At 40.6% G+C, this 16334-nt stretch overlaps 1 protein-coding gene across 2 annotated transcripts in view; it reads right to left on the reverse strand.

The window, feature by feature from the left end:
- Nucleotides 1-4097: 4097 nt before the first annotated feature.
- Nucleotides 4098-16334, reverse strand: part of LOC102110995 (E3 ubiquitin-protein ligase KCMF1) — a 42462-nt gene continuing 30225 nt past the window's right edge. For both annotated transcript variants that reach the window (XM_005530925.3, XM_014259668.2), the window contains exons 4-7: nucleotides 10218-10319; nucleotides 8048-8222; nucleotides 5645-5927; nucleotides 4098-4727 (exon numbers count right to left, since the gene is read on the reverse strand). In XM_005530925.3, the coding sequence (XP_005530982.2) occupies nucleotides 4466-4727; nucleotides 5645-5927; nucleotides 8048-8222; nucleotides 10218-10319 (822 nt within the window). In that variant the 3' untranslated portion in view covers nucleotides 4098-4465. The remainder of the gene's footprint in view (nucleotides 4728-5644; nucleotides 5928-8047; nucleotides 8223-10217; nucleotides 10320-16334) is intronic.

The following is a 16334-nucleotide window of genomic DNA, read 5'->3' on the forward strand; positions in this document are numbered from 1 at the left end:
TTCACTGTATTACATGTACAAGAGCTGTTCTTTTTATTTGACACAGACATAAGAGAGGTTCCAAAAACCAACCAGGCCTCTTATTAAAGCAGAAGTTACAGAAAGATCACACTGATATTCTAAAAAGCTTTCCAGGGACTCCAGTGTTTCCACATTTTCCCAACTACTTTAAAATACAAAATACTGGAATGGGATATATGGGTATAGCTTCCTGTCTGCCCCAGTCCCAACAACGGCTCTGAGGCAGCCCTCAGCAGAATGGAACCTGGCAGTGTCCGAGCTGCCCACGCAGCAAAGGACACAGCAGGCTGGGGAGCACAATCAGTGATAACGGGTGTACAGCTGACAGGACAGCACACACAGAGCACAGAGTACATACACAGCACACACACACACAGCACACACACACAGAGCACACACACAGGCACCCACACACACAGAGAACACACACAGCACACACACACAGAGCACACATACACACACACTAACACACACATAGAGCACAGAGCTCACACACAAACACACACGGAGCACACACACACACAGAGCACGCATACACACACAGTAACTTACACAGAGCACACACACACACAGTGCACACAGAGCGCACACATCACACACAGAGCATGCACACAGAGCACACAGAATGCACACACAGCACATCAACTCTGACCTGGCTGTGGTGGGGCATGTCTTCACCCTGCATGTGCACAGTTATGGTCTCCTTGAGCTTCTCGGTAACACTCCCTGTTCCCAGGAATTTGTTGCCCAACAAACTTATTTTCAAATGAATAGCCTTGGAAACTTGGTTTTTGTCTGAATCACAGCTGGAGTGAAACAACATCGTTACTGGACTTTTGAGGAAGATTACTGACCTGGATTGAGTCCAGGATGGGAGACTAAAGCGAGCATCTCACCACACTCTGAATGGGGTCCCACGGGAGGCCCTCTGAGGTCCCAGGTCCCCAGAGGCTGTGCCAGCACCTCCCTTGGAGCAGGATGTGCCTCTGGGTGCTCATCAACCCACAGGTTTGGGAACCCAGAGGAGTTTTGTCAAAAACTGTCAGTGGGGCCTGGGCTGGTACCCCCTCCTTGAGGCTGAAGCCTTTGCCCACTGATAGATGCAAAGGCATCCAGTGTGTGAATTTCACCCAACTCCAGGGCAGCTTTCAAGAGGTGCTTTGTAGGCATGCACACACACGAATATTTGAATATAGACATGGCTTTGTCAACCTTCAACACTTTGTGGCAAGTGTATCATCAATGTAGATTCAAAATTTAGTTACTCTTGTGGTATTGGAGAACCTTACAGAGCCATTCTGTAAGAGTTAAATCAGTCAATGATTAAGTGCTGCCAAATCCTTGAGACATAAATCACTGAGCAATTCCAAGGGTAGGTTTGGCAAGGGGTCCAATGTGAACCTTGTGACTCAGTGTAGGGGGTGTCCCTTCCCCCTCTGCACCCTAACGTTCTCCATCCTCACCCTTTGCATCCCCAGTCTGTGTTGTGTGGCACTCCAGACCGATTCTAATCCAGTTCTCCTTTGTGTGCTTTATCTGTGTGGTAACAGAGTAAAACTCGCCCTAGAACTGAAGTAATGCCTTCACAAATTTGTGAAAAACTTCTTTTGCTGATACTGTTGGAAGTGTTTCTTCATATGACCTTGACCACTCAGTCACAGGTGTCCCTGCACTCCCAGAACTGTGCAAGTGCAGAGCACTAAGGGTCCTGTTCTAGGAAGGCGGTTGTCCACACTGAGTGTTGGGATGTGGTCTTAGGGTGATTTTTTTTTCCCTTTCTCACATGGAAAAGGCAGTAACCGCCTATGGGATTCCCCTTCAAACTGAAGCAGGCTGTAGCCATTGCAGCCCAATGCACCCTGAAAATAAATGTTCTGGAAATATCCCCAAAATACTACCTTGGCAAAGCTTCCTCTAATAAGGAAAAACACTCCATTGCAAATAGGACTTTGGCAGACTACTGGAACACCTTCCTAGTAGCCATTTCATGTTCTTTCCATTCCTAAATAATAATAAAAAAAAAGGTCAAACATCCTCCCAAACCACTGAAGACTTGTACAAGTTAACATGATGCCCAAGGATACTTTTCCAAGAACTTTTAAATCCAAGCCAGCATGTATTCAGCCTCTAAACAAACCAGCATAGCATTACTTTGCACCCATTCCAGTCAAGTGTGGTGGTGTCTGGAATTTGGGCAATGTAAGAGACCAGCCTTAACCAATACAAAACAAGAGTACACTGAGAAGAGCCTGTTTTAAATGCACCTTGGTCTATGGAGCCTTCAATTCACCTACCTGTGAAGAGTTTAGGATTACGTACTTCATTACCTGCAAAGCATTTGGTTTCAAAAGATATTTATATAAACCACCCAGGATGTCTACACAAACTGAGTTTGTGTTGGATGATACTCTTAGAATTAAAGGCAGATGCAGCAATTTCTGGAACAAAACTGTCTGGAAAATACATTAAAGCCAAAGAGAATCAACTGAACAACAGTCTTGAAAATGCTTTATTGAACCGTGTGTCTTATTGTAATGTGCAGAAGATGTGTTTGAAAAACTACAGCTTGAAAAATTTTTGAAAGTCTTCAACAATCAATAAAAAAAGTCCCCTAGTGGGGGGTAACTCTCAGGGTAACCAGAGGCTGCATGTAAAGTTTTCTGTTGCAGAGACTTAAAAAAAAAAAAAAAAAAAAAAAAAAAAAAGAGAGAAAAAAAAACCCCAAACAAAGCTAATGCTGCTCTATGTGAAAACAATCAAGATGTGATGATTTAAAAAAAAAAAAAAAAAAAAAAGAGAGGAAGGAACTTAAACTTCAGGCCATGGGGTTGTTTTTGTCCTGCTGTTATTTTGGATTAGCATACATATAACAGTTCTGTAGAGAACACCACATGGTGTCCACGTCATTACATTTACTCTACAATGCTGCTAAGATGAGAGGATACAGAGAAAGAGAGAGGGGGTGAGGTGAGAGATCTGGAAAGACATCATTATGATATAAGCCTAGTTTAAATTTTCATCAGAAGCTGTGTGCACTTTTGTTTTTATAATCTAACTTTACATTCAAAAAAATCCTACCAAAAAAACCCAACCAACCAAAAATCCCAAACAACAACCAAAAACCAAACCCACTAAAAGAAAAAAAAAAAAAGAAAGAAAACCAAAACTAAGACCAAATATACCCCTTCTGTCCTTGCTTTAGGGCTATTATAAATTTCTATGCACAAGAACACCAAACTCTTTTTTCTTCCAAACCAGCTGAATTAACAGTATAGGCATGTAGGTGGCATGATTCAACTAAAAGGCTTTTTTCCAATTTTTTTTTATATCAGCAAAAAATAACTGAAAGAAACAATAAATAAAAGGTGCTAAAGTCAGCATTAAGAATTTCTTGTAATATATTGACAGTCTGGGAATCCAAATCCTCAAGCTCTCCTGATACTGCCAGGTCTCTGCAAACTATCAAGCAAATACATAAATAACTCAAAATATGACTGAGGCTGTGAAAGGCTTTTAAACTAAGACAATAGGATCTAGGTTAACTTTTTTTTTTTAAAGGAACACAGTGAATATATGAATTGTCTACACCTGAATAAAACATATTTAACAATTAAAAAATTTTAACAACCACAACAAAGAAAAACTTGAAACAAAAGTGAACATCATTTGATTCTAGGGTACACAAAAGCCCCTCTTGCAGTAGCTTCCAGCAGTGGCCTTACTGTTTTGTCTCCTACAGATGCATAAAATGAAGTTTAACTCCACATTGAGGTGACAGCTGAGAGGGCAAGATAATGGTCACATTCAGCAAAATGCCACACCCCGGTCTGGACAATGTATCCCACTGCAGAGTTTCCATCCTGTGCAGAAACAGCACATGAAGATGTAATTCTGTCACATATTATTAAAAAGCTACTTTGTGGCCACAAACTGCTACTCAGCACTAACCTTTTTCATCACCTAACCTTTGAATAATGGGAAAGCTTTGTGTTTTATAGAATTACTCCTTGTATTTAAGTTTTTAAATGACAAGGTCACTAAAACTCATGCACGCTGCAAAAAACGTCATGCAGTAGTTAAGGTAAACCATCCAAGCAGTTTTTATTCATTAATATTCATAAATACACACAGCAGCTTCATTAGAGATTTTTCATTTTTTTTCCTCTTCAGTTTGAATGTGGAGTATTAGGAGAGCCTTTTGCATGTCAAGGTACAGGACACAGAGCATTCTGCTCTGCAACCTACATTTACCTGCTAGAAGTAAAAATTAGTTAAGTGGAAATGATTATCATATATATCTTTTCTCTCTTTCTTTTGAATGTACACAATGTAACAAGAGTGACAGACCTGAAATTACAATCACCAAAACAAACCCAAGATAGTTGTTGTCCACTTTCATTGGCAAATACAGCACAGAGGACATTGTCTGCAAAGTGGGATGTCATCAAAGAGGAGGTGGAGGAGGCTCATTTCCTTTATTACTCTCTTTTAAATTTAGGTTTTCTAAAGCAACATCTAGAGGCATAATATCTACACAGCCCATAGCACCAAAATCTGCAATCTCCCCCCGCTCATCCTCATCTGAGGAGGAACTTTCTTCCTGCATCAAGGTGGACAGTAGAAGCTCCTGAACAAACAGGCTGCAGTCTGCCCGTTCGCTCTCCATTGACTGACGCTCTGCTTCTGACATCTTCGGATCATTCAACCTGTGCAGCAGCAAGGGAAGAGAAGACAGAGTTGCTGAAAGCTCATTTCACTGGGGACACCACCGACAGGCTGAGATGTGCTCAGAAACTGCTCCTTCAGGATAGACTTACCTGCCCTTCAACACATCCAGTGCTTCAGTACAACAGGCATGCATTTAACAACCCACCCCTTCCCTGCTGCTGCAACAGCATTCACAGCAGAGCCCAACATCAAAAGAACATCAAAAACTGTTCATGAGGTTTCCTGCTATTCAAGGAGTCTCTTAGGGAGGGCTGGTGCCATCTCCTGGATGTGCAATTATATGCCTCCTTTGTTTCCACATCAACTTCTAAGTTTGCACTGGCCACAAAACACATCACTGCATGTATAAAGCCTATGCATGGATTACAGAAAGTAATTCCACTTCTCCTAAGGTACAATGCATGTCCTGATAGCGGCAAGGGATTTGCTTACTCCAACTCTGAAAGTTACAGTCTGTGACACTTGTGGGTGCTTTGGTTCTCAAGTGAACCTGTGACTGAAAGGCATCACACGGCATTATTATTTTGAACTTAGATAAAAATGGATTTGATTCAAATTCGGGCACAGGAGCTGTTAAAATTACCACACTCTTTCACAAGACCAGACAAACAAAAGTATGCTTGCAGACGGTGTGGCAAGGGAGATGTGGAAAATATTTTTATGTCAGGTCCATGATCAGTGTTATAGAAGAAATGAGGTGACACAGGAGGTGAATCCTCTTTTAAATAATCCTGGGGTCCAACTATAATTTCTAAACTAGGTAAGTACTCTTTTAATTAATGCCATCCTAAATACCTGACTCTAAACATATAAGCTTCATCAAGCTCTCTATCTCTGCTAGAACCAAGGTACATTTATAAGAGGTAAATACAACTAAATGCACAGAACAAATTACCTTGTCAGAAGGAACTGGGAATTCTGGATAGTCTGCTGACTGTTTTCTGTGTTAGATGTGTTGGTTGTTGTTGTAGATTGTGTCATAGTGGTGTTGACATTGATCGTGTTGGTGCGTCTGGTTGCATTGCGTGCAGTCTCCAGTTGCTGTCTTGCTGCCTGTGCATGTTGTCGTTCCAGCTGCAGTTGCATCTGCAGCTGCTGTAATTGAGAAGCAGAAGGGCCAGAGGAGTTGAGCTGTCCTCCTGCAGAACGCCTCACACCTGATAGCTGGGATAAAAGCTCTGCCAGAGAAGAGAAAGCTTCTATGACTTAAGATATTAAAAGAGCATTACACAGTAGAATAAACACACCCTGAATTCCAGTTGCATCAATTCAGTTTTTTTCAACTAACATCAAAGCCCACAAATCCTCACAGAAGACTGTGAAGCTTAATGCTCATCGAGATTAAGACTAATTGATGTAGATTTAGTCCAAATAACAAGACGAGCTTTAAAGTCTCAACAATAACAGGAGAGCCAATCTACAGGCAGCCTGGCAGAAGTTGTGCTCCGCAGCCATTCTGAAACTTGAAGTCAAGATAGCCACTGACTAAGAAACTTTATTTTGGCTTTATATGGTTACTTTTTTTCCCTTTCAACAAGTGCTTCCTCAAAACACAAGCTTCATCTTCCCAATTATCCCAGAGGGAAGCTGTGCTGCAGCAAAGAGAGAAATACTGTACCATTGCTTCAAACATTTAATAAAAGAAATTTAGTTAAGAAAACATATCAAATCACTGCTTCACATCAAAAGCATTCTGTATGAATTCTTATTTCTGCCACAAGCATGGAGAAGGCCTAGCAACTGAAAACCCCCTTTAAGTCTCCCAACTCAGAAGGATGGAATGCTCCTTGCAAATTTTATCCACAAAGATTTTTTTAAAATAATTAATAGCAGTGAGTTACTGCTCAGTGCATCACTGCAGAATCTCTGATACCCTGTGCAGGAGGTACTTCTTATCTCAGAGAGCTGCTGCAGTTGATGCAATGGCAGAGGAAGTCTGCAGAGGACACTCCTGGCTCCTGCCCCTCTCCTCCACATTACAAAGTTACTCTGCATTACAAAAGTCATGACAGTTTTTCTTCCATTGCATTAACAAAACAATCATTCTAAAGCAAGCTGTTTTTGAAGGAACAAAGCAAAATATGAACTAGAGAGGTCAAGTAATTTTCACCAACACTGAGCAGCACCAAAATTAAGTAAACTTTAATTACTAGAGAATGCCACAGGGAGGGAAAAAACGTTTAAGCAAAGTAACTGATGCTATAAACTTCAAATAGAAAAATTATTGTGGTCTTTCCTATCAATTACGCCAGTAAGAAGGCATATATGTTAAACTCACTGGCAAGATTAAGATATATTTATTCTCGCTGTAAGCTAAAGCTTGGAATATAGGGAAGCAGTATTTTGGAAAGAGGTGTGAACTCAAAACAGTCCTGAAACAAGACAGACACCTAGCTCAGTCTGCTGTAAATGCAGAAACACATCTTCCACCAAAAGAGAATAGATGCAGAAGAATAACATTTTATCCCACATTCAATTCTGCTAAGTGGGAAGGTCCTGAAATGCTGAAAACAAACTTCAGCAGTCACCTCATATTTTAAATGAGCTGAGGCAGCTGCCCTGGCAAAAGAAAGAGGATGTCCTGCACTGGAAGCTTCAAGAACCTCCTCCCTCCTCTTGGAACAAACTCACCTGTGACTTCTCGTTTTTTTCTCTTTTGATGGGCTACTTCTTCATAGCTAATTTAATGAGTTACATCAGGTCACACCAGGCCAGCAGAGCACCAGAGCCGGCCGAAGGCAGGCAAAGGGAATCATGATTAAGGAAGGCTGTGGATCCACAGCTCCCCTTCCAGGGGCAATGCCTCATTAAGCCAGATGGCTGGCTACCTCCCCCTGAAGTCACAGCTTGATAGTAGCAAGCTCCAGTTGGAGCACTGTGTCTCCTTTGCATCTAAAGCGAAGGTGGATGTGTGGCAGACATTCTGAGGCTTTCCTGACATATTGGTATGGTCAAAGACCATGGCATTAAGATGTTTAGATATCCCCCTAGACCAAACTGTATTTGTTTTCAGAACTGTCTTCAGTCTCTATTTATTCTTCCTTGTAAAAAAAGGTTATTTACACATCAAAAGCTAAAAATAGAACAAACAAGTTATTTCAGGGAATCCTAAAAACACAGCCCATTTTCTGATGTTCACAGTAAGAACACCCTTTCCCTCTTCAGCTGCTCTGTGGGATGTCATGCCTGTACATGCAGCTTCACACCAACACAGGGCAGGGCAACTCCTATCATCTTGCATTCTCCTTCCTCTGTGGAAGGAGGAGAGTGGGGTAAAATTTCTGGTTATAGCTCTTACCAGCTATAGGATCCATGGCTTCTCTATTGCTTGGAGAATACGAACTCTGAGAAGACGAAAGCCCACCAGGGGAACTGGTAGTAAAGTGCATGTTTGATCTACGAGCACGGGGCCCTCCCAAACCCCGGCCTGGGTGGAACATCCTACGTACATGCCGAACGCCACTGGATTCATCGTAGACAAGAAGTTAAGAAATCAGAACTGTTTGGCATTGAGTGTTAAACGACCATTAAAGGACATTCCATGGGTCAAATACTCAGGTGTACTGAGCACAGTACACTTTGATTCATAACATCTGAATTAACATTGATTCATTAACAACTGTTAATGAATTAACAATTCAATTTCTGAAGCAAAGCTAAGGTACACTGCAGCTATGCTAGAGGTCAGACTTACTGACCTGGTAACCTTTTTTTTTTAAATCAATTTTTTCTATAAAACCCACTCAAATCCATGTTCAGCCAAGTTTACTATTGAGGCAGATTTCAGTTCTCCCTTTCCAATTCTTACATTAAATATCAAATACAATAAAAATGTTTACTGCAACAGTTATTTTTCCCATCAGAATAATTACCAACTTCCTTTTGACTTCTATACTTCATGCTTTTATCCAAGAAATTTCATCACTTCAGTCCCTACGAAACTGCAGATTTCTCGAGTATTCAGCACATCCAGCACACCCTTTTGTTTCACCTTTCTTCCTACAGCCCAAGAAATATCACCAATTCCAGAAGGACAATGATGCCTTTAATTTTCTCCCACTTCCTGCTCTCAGAAGCTTGTATTTTGTGCCATTTTTTCAACAGAGTCTCATATAAATTCTGAAGTAAATCAACAAATTTAAAGATTATTTTTGTCACAAATTTGTTAACATTCATTCTTCCAAAACAGTCCAGATGCGGCTTCTTAAAAATCAATCACTAGCAAGACTCACTGGTGAAAAATGAAATAGCATAGGCTTTAATATTTTATTTTAGTGTTACTATAATTTAGCTTAGATCTCCATCTCCTATGTTTTTCATTTTTATAGTAGTATGGTTACCACTCATATGGTATCAATTTCTGTGTAAGGGTAGCATCCAATGTACTTTTCATAAATCACAGTTAGGAGGCAGAAACTTGTGATGTCATGGTGATAAAGAACTTAAGACTGAAAGGAATTGCTTGACTTCCCATGGCAAGTGAGAGCTTCTAGCCATTACGAGAAGACTTTACAGAACATTTGCTTCTTTCAAAACTGTTAGTTATGCTACAGTGTAAAACTTAACATCTAGAGTGTAAGAGGAAAACCTCCCCAGCACAGAACACACTTTGCTTAGTACAAGAGCATCTTGCACTTCTGAGCATGCAAATTCTGGATGCTGCTGGAGATGAGCTGCTAAATTAGATGGACTAGTGACCCTATGTAGTTTGGCAAGCTTTTCATAACTAAACATGTTGGAACAGGACAGTATCTGGGGATTTTTCAGAGACACAGGACTCTGGGGTAACTTTCCCAATTGCAATTAAAGTGTTTTGAGGTATTTCTGTACTTGAAATATTCCTATATTTGAAATAATCCAATAACAAGGATGAAAAAGTCCCAATCGTTCCAGCTCTTCAGCCATCAAGCATAGATAAATGTCCATAACTGGCTGCTAAGGTAACTGAAGGACAACATCTGATTTCCCAGAAAATCTGAAATTTTTCTGAGTTGTATTACAAAATGTCAGTAACACTACAAAACTACGTTATTATAAGATTGTGTTAAAAGTAGTTAAGTAAGTTTACAATCTTTTGTTACAAGCAGCTATGCTTGAGTCATCTTGATGTCATAAATATATACAGCAGTGAATCTTCACACATGAAACATGAAGCACTGAGAGTAATTACGAGGCAGGATAAAACATAGTACAAGTAGGAAAAAACCTCACTATGTCAAAATCCTTTAAATGTTTCTGCTGTTAGAGCAAAAAACACTCTCAAGTATACCTACCAGTCTGTGCACAGTCTGACAACCGCATTTTTTTAAATGAGCAGATGAACGTTTTTATTTTTGACATACATATCTTTAGCAACCTAAGTTCCAGGAACTCCAGAATATGACCCTTTCACTATAAAAATCAAACCAAGTCACCATGACTACTATGTAAAACAGTCTAGCCTCTTTGCCTCAAATTGGAAAGGATATTAAATCTCTAGGAGCTCTGTGTTCCAGTGTAAGATGAGCTGCAAAGTCATCTGTTACGTGATTCGGATCCCCTCCAGGTAATGCTGCACATATTGGACAAATCTGAAACGACAAAGCAAGGAAAAACCCAACTTTCTAAGTATTACAAGAAATAGAACTTGTATCAAGTAAATCATTAGCTATTGGTTCTTGTGCTTTAAAATCACATTTCGGTATTCACGAACACCTGGATACCAGTGTATTCAATAAATTCAGAAAACTTACTGAAGTGCAGACATTCATTTAGTTATCTTTTACTTTATGAATTTCAGAAATCTATGAAAACCAGAGCTAGGGTTCTCAAAATCAATTTGCAAGGTCTTGAAAATTAGTATTTTTTCATGCTGATTCTGTCACAGACAGTAGAGTCAAATCATACAGGAATATTATTTGCCTGCTTGACACTCATCCCAGCAGAGGAATCAGAATGAAACTGCCCTTATTTGCTAAGTATCAAGCTGAGACCATCCCACCCAGGCAGTGCACATTTGGCAGAGAAGGGCTGGTCTTCATACCGTATCCACAACAGTATTGTGAGAACAGGTGCTGAGGTTTCTCTTTGGTTTTGGATTTTTTTTCCCCCGACTTCAGTTTTTGCCTGGTGGGTTTTGTTTGTTAAACCAAAATACAGTTAACAAAGCAGGCAAACATTACCACTACTATTGCCATAATTATGACTTGTTCTTTGAATGACTCCACCAACAGCCATCTTCCAGTGTTCTTTCATTTTTCCTGTGTATGCTTAAGCTGTTGAATAAAGACCATGAGCATTAAGAACATCTGTATAAAAGAGCACACATCTGTTGTACTCTCATGGAGGTGAGAACAAGGTCTCTAAATAAATTTACTGTAAAATCTCAACTGCTTTTGACAGGAACTGCTGCATCTCATTCATCTTTAATTTCACTAGCCAGTTCTGAAAAGAAAACCAGGCATTTTAAAAGCTTTTTGCTACAACTCCTTCCCTCTTATTTTCAATCTTCAACATTTCTCTCCACAGATTTTTCACCACTACAGAAGCCAAGCAAGTTTACTATAGGGCAACGTATCACAACATAATCTAATAAATACTCGGCTATGCCAGCATTATCATATAGCTACCCTGTAGGGTTATAGAAACGGATGTGTATTAGACAGATGGTTTTGAATTCCCTAAACTTCATTACAATGGCTTAATTTTCACATACCAAGAGAACACAATACTTTCAAAGCAATCTTCTTTCATTTAAGCTACTCTGAGGAAGCAGAAACCCAGCCTAAGAAGAACAACCAACTCCTGAAAGCAGGAAATCACCAGAAAGTTCTTTGTTAAGGTGACAAAGGTGTTACAAACTGCATATATTTGTGAATATAAATATACTCAGACCTCAGAAAAACATCGGTTAAGAAAAGGTTATAACAAACATTGAGTAAGAAGGAATCCAAGTATCGCAACCCTATGTATCAACTAAACTTTCAAGCACTCCCAGCTAGGGAAAGTTACTTAAGTACTGTTATGCACAAACAACAATTTAGTTAAGCTCAAGCTCTGACAGAGTCACAACAAAGACTGCTGGATCCCTGATTAAGTGTGACACAGCTAAAAATCATTGTTAATTATAACATGCATGAACAAATGGTGCAGACAAAAGGCAAATGTCGTCAGCACCTTCTCTTGAATTTATGAGCATTTGTATTAAGAAATTACCATGCAACCCTGAATGATGACTCTAAAGGCCTAAGTCAATCCCATTCACAGAACATTTGCCAGTTTCCAGAACTGTGCTTATATTATCACTACTTCCCCACTTACACACAAAGTAACCACTTTAAGTGACAGCACTCCTGTAACCTCAACAAGAGTCACTGGGATTTTAGAGGATGAACACTGAGACATTGAGACTGTCTCAGATTGTCCATTTCATTGCTGCAAGAAAAAGCTCTCCCCAGTTTTATCATTGAAGTATTGACAACCTAGTTTCATCTACAACCTACAATTAGCCTACAATGAGCCTAGTTACTGCCTTCCCAAAGGTGAGAAAGCTGCTGCAGTGCAATGTAGTAGCAGAAAATTTACATCCCTGTTATGAAACAAGACTGAAGAGATGGTATTTTATGAAGTTTCCTATATCTTTTTGTATCTTACTGTGCTAGTAGACTTCTATTTGAACACTGCATTTTATCTGGACCAGTCCAACCAACCTGAAACCTCAGCACCAACAAAAACAATCTTACACTGATTCCCAGATTCCTCTGCCTTCCAACTCTAACCATTGTCCCTGGACGTTGTATGGGTAAAGAAATACTCGCCCACTAGAAGAGGAAGAGGGCTCTTTCAACAGGAAGGAAGGCTTGTCCTTTAAGTGAGAGAGCAGCTGGGGTTCATTAAAAGCACTATCTGGATGGAAGATGACCTGATGGAGATCTTACATGCTGGAATTAGGAAGAAAACGGGATGTTACAGGAGCAGTCTACTATAAGCCATCTGACTATGAGGAACAAACAGATCAGGCACTCTAGAGACATAGACCAGCTGCCTCACACTTGCAGGACCTGATCCTCATGGAGCTCTTCCACCACGCCAGTATCTGCTGGAGGGACATACAGTGTGACTGCAATCCAAGAGGCTCTTGGAGTGCAGTCAGGGTAACTTCCTTCTCCAAGTGACAAAGGAGCACACGAGGGGAGGTGCTATGTGGGACTTCATAATTATCAACAAGGAGGGGCTCAGTTGGGATGTGAAGGTCAAAGAAAGCCTTGACTGCAGTGACCTTGACATGGTGCAGTTCAAGATCCTGAGGGCAGGAAAGAAGAGATGAAAAACAAGCTCATGGCCCTGGACCTTAGCAAAGCAAACTTCAGCCTCTTAAAATACCTGCTTGGAGGAGTCCCATGGTGTATGAACCTGGAGAGTAAAGGGGCTTCAAGAAAATCTCTTGATACTGAAAGACCACTTCCCCACAAACTCGAGAGTTCTCCATCCCAATGAATATGAAGTTAGGCAAAAATTCCAGGAGGCCTACGTGGATGATCAAGATACTCCTGGACATACTCAAATACAAAAAGAAAACATACATAGCCTCACATAAGCATTATCTGAGCATCACAGGGCAACGTAAGCAAAGCTGAAGCCCAAACGGAACTGAATCAGGCAAGTTAATGTTCAAGGTTACAAGAAGGTCTTCTAGAAGTGAATAGGAAATAAAGAGTTAACTAGGAAAGATGTGGGCCGATTGCTCAAAAGATGTGAGGCCTAGTTACACAGGACACAGAAGAGGCTGAAGTACTGAATACTTCCTTTGCTATGGTCTTTACTGGAAAGACTGGTCTTTAGCAACTCCAGGCCCAAGAGAGCAGGGGTAATGTCCGGAGTAGTAACAACAATCCCCTGCGGGAAGAGGATTACTCTGCAGAATACTTTCATGAACTGGAATGCTTAAACTCACAGGCTGTGATGGGTGTGATGCACCAAGAGGTGCTGAGAGAGCTGGCAGATACTACTGTGAGCCTCCTCTCAACCTTTCAACAATCATGGTGACTGCATGAGGTGCCTGAGGACTGGAGTAAAGCAAATTTCACTCCTATCTTAAAGACAGGCAAGAGGAGGACCTAGAGAACTACAGGCCGGTCAACTTCCTTTGATCCCTGGGAAAGTGAGGAAACTATTGTTAACTATTTTTAGGCACTATTAAAGACAAGAAAAATCATCAACAGTAGTCAGCACTGGCGTCACAAAGGGGAAGACATGCTTGACCAGCTTCATAAACCTCAACACTGAAGTGTGTGGCATGGTAAATGACTGGAGAGTAGGGGAATTGCCTACCTGAACTTCAAGTAACACCACTGACACTGCCTCTCACAGGCTGCTGAAAGGTAAGTTGCTGATGCTCATGGATAAGTGGAGAATGGGGTGGAGTGAAAATTGTCTCAGTGGACGGGCTCAGAGGGTGGTGATCAGTGGTAATTCTGCTGATTACACAAAACTAGGAGGAGCGGCTGATATGCTAGGGGGCTGTGCTGCCATTTAGAGTGACCTTAAAAAACTGATGAGACAATAGGAACAGCAAAAAGGTGAAGTACAAAGTCTTGCACCTGGGCAGCAATTGCCCCAGGAACCAGCACACACTGGAGTCCAGTCATACGGAACAGAGCTTTGCAGCAAAGGACCTGGGGTCCTGGTGGACCATGGGCCAGCAGCGTGCTTGTGTCAAAGAAAGCCAGTGGTGTTCTGGGCTACACTGAACAGAAAGCTGCCAGCATGTCAAGGGTTGTGATCCTTCACCTTCACCCAGCACCAGAGTGCCCAGCTCTCAGCTCCAAACACACAAAGACACACACACACACTTCAAAGAGCTCAGTAAAAGGTTACAAAGAGGAATGGAGGAAAGGCTGAGAAAGATGGAGCTGTTCAGCCTGGAGAAGGGTAGGGTAACAGGGGATGGATCTTAGGAATGTCCATGAATGCCTAAAGGGAACCTGAAAGGATGATGGAGCCATGCAGTGACAGGATAAGAGACAGTGGGCACAAATTCAAACACAGGAGTTTCCTCATAAACATAAGGAAACACAAACATTTTTCACTGAGAGGATAGCTGAGCAAAAGTTAACCAGAGAGTTAACTGTGGAGTCACTACTAAAGAACTGTCTGGACATCGTCCTGAGCAACCAGCTGCACGTGATTCTGCTCAAGATGACCTCCAGAGGGCCCCTTCAACCTCATTCAGCCTGTGATTCCTGCCTGCAGATACCTAACATTATTGTACTTACCAATGCCTGTACTTGACAAAAATCAGCAGAAAGTAAACTTATCTGCATCACTCTGAATAAAAAAATGGCAAAATTAAACAGATGAATTTTTTTTGCTTATTCTTTGAAAAACTGGAGGCAAATATATAAATTTATAAATAGTTTAAAATAAAAATTATTCTGTCCCTGTAAAGCTCCCTTACATCCCTAAAAATACATGTCTAAAATAAAACACCTCTTTTGAAGGAGATACTCAAATGACTACAAGCTCAGTATCTAAACATAAGTAATTGTCTGAAAGCCTATAACCACAAACATTTAGGATCCATAGTATTTCCCTCTTTACTAGGCTTGTAGCCCTTCACTATCCCAGTAAGGGTAGAGTACCTAAACAATTTTATGTGCATGCATACTAAACATTTATCACAAATGCCAGATTCACAACTTAGCACAAACAGTAACAATCATATTCAAGGATTAAAATATTGTCCTTTATCATTGTTTGGAACAACAATATAGCAACGTTGCAGACTGATGCATAAAAAGAAAAGCTCCGTGGGGTTTTTTTTCTACACGTGTAACTCTTTCAGGATTCACCAGAGTAGCAGCTGTCAAGAATCACAAATTCAGGCCTTACATGTGGGGTTCTAGAAGTCACAACTGTAAGCAAGGGCATGTCAAGTTTAAAAACCCAGGATCTGTGAACACTGTGTTAGGAACATATCACTGACATCAAGTGGTGCAAATCAGAATTGCAATACCAAACCACCAAACAAAATAAAGTCATCTAAACACAGAACTTTCAATGGTTGATGCTGTGTTTGAAAGTTGCAAAGTTTAAGAAAAACTCAGATTATAAAAATTGCAGCACATCATTGAGTTAAATAGTATATCACAGTGCAACGGATTGCAAACACTTCCTGTGTTTTTAAGACAGATCATAATACCTCTGAGTTCCCAAAAAGGTGAACAAACACCCTTCTGTACCACCCCTTCACCCAAGTTCCTTATTAGGTCTGAAAAGTCATTCATTTTCTTCCACAGAATTCTTTGAAAAGTAAGAAAACTGAAAGATTAGAATAGAGAACCTATTTATAACTAATTTCACATAATGTATTAGTGATGAGTAATCCACTTCAAGCATTACTTTTTTCCAAGGGGTCTAGGGTAAAACAGTTAACCACAGAACAGCACCCTCCATGTCATTCTACTAAACTGCTAACCCAGTTTTTCCTGCCCCCAAGGTCAATCAAGATAGTGGGAGTTAACTCCAAATAGGGTATTTGTGTTGAAACTTCTTTAAGAACTGCAATTTAAATCATATTTAGTGTCCTAATGGTTAGGGATGGGGGG

This window comes from Pseudopodoces humilis, chromosome 4, assembly GCF_049639895.1.
Source record: "Pseudopodoces humilis isolate 2021_Gansu_Grassland_sample_001 chromosome 4, ASM4963989v1, whole genome shotgun sequence".
In the NCBI taxonomy this organism is placed as follows: Eukaryota; Metazoa; Chordata; class Aves; order Passeriformes; family Paridae; genus Pseudopodoces; species Pseudopodoces humilis.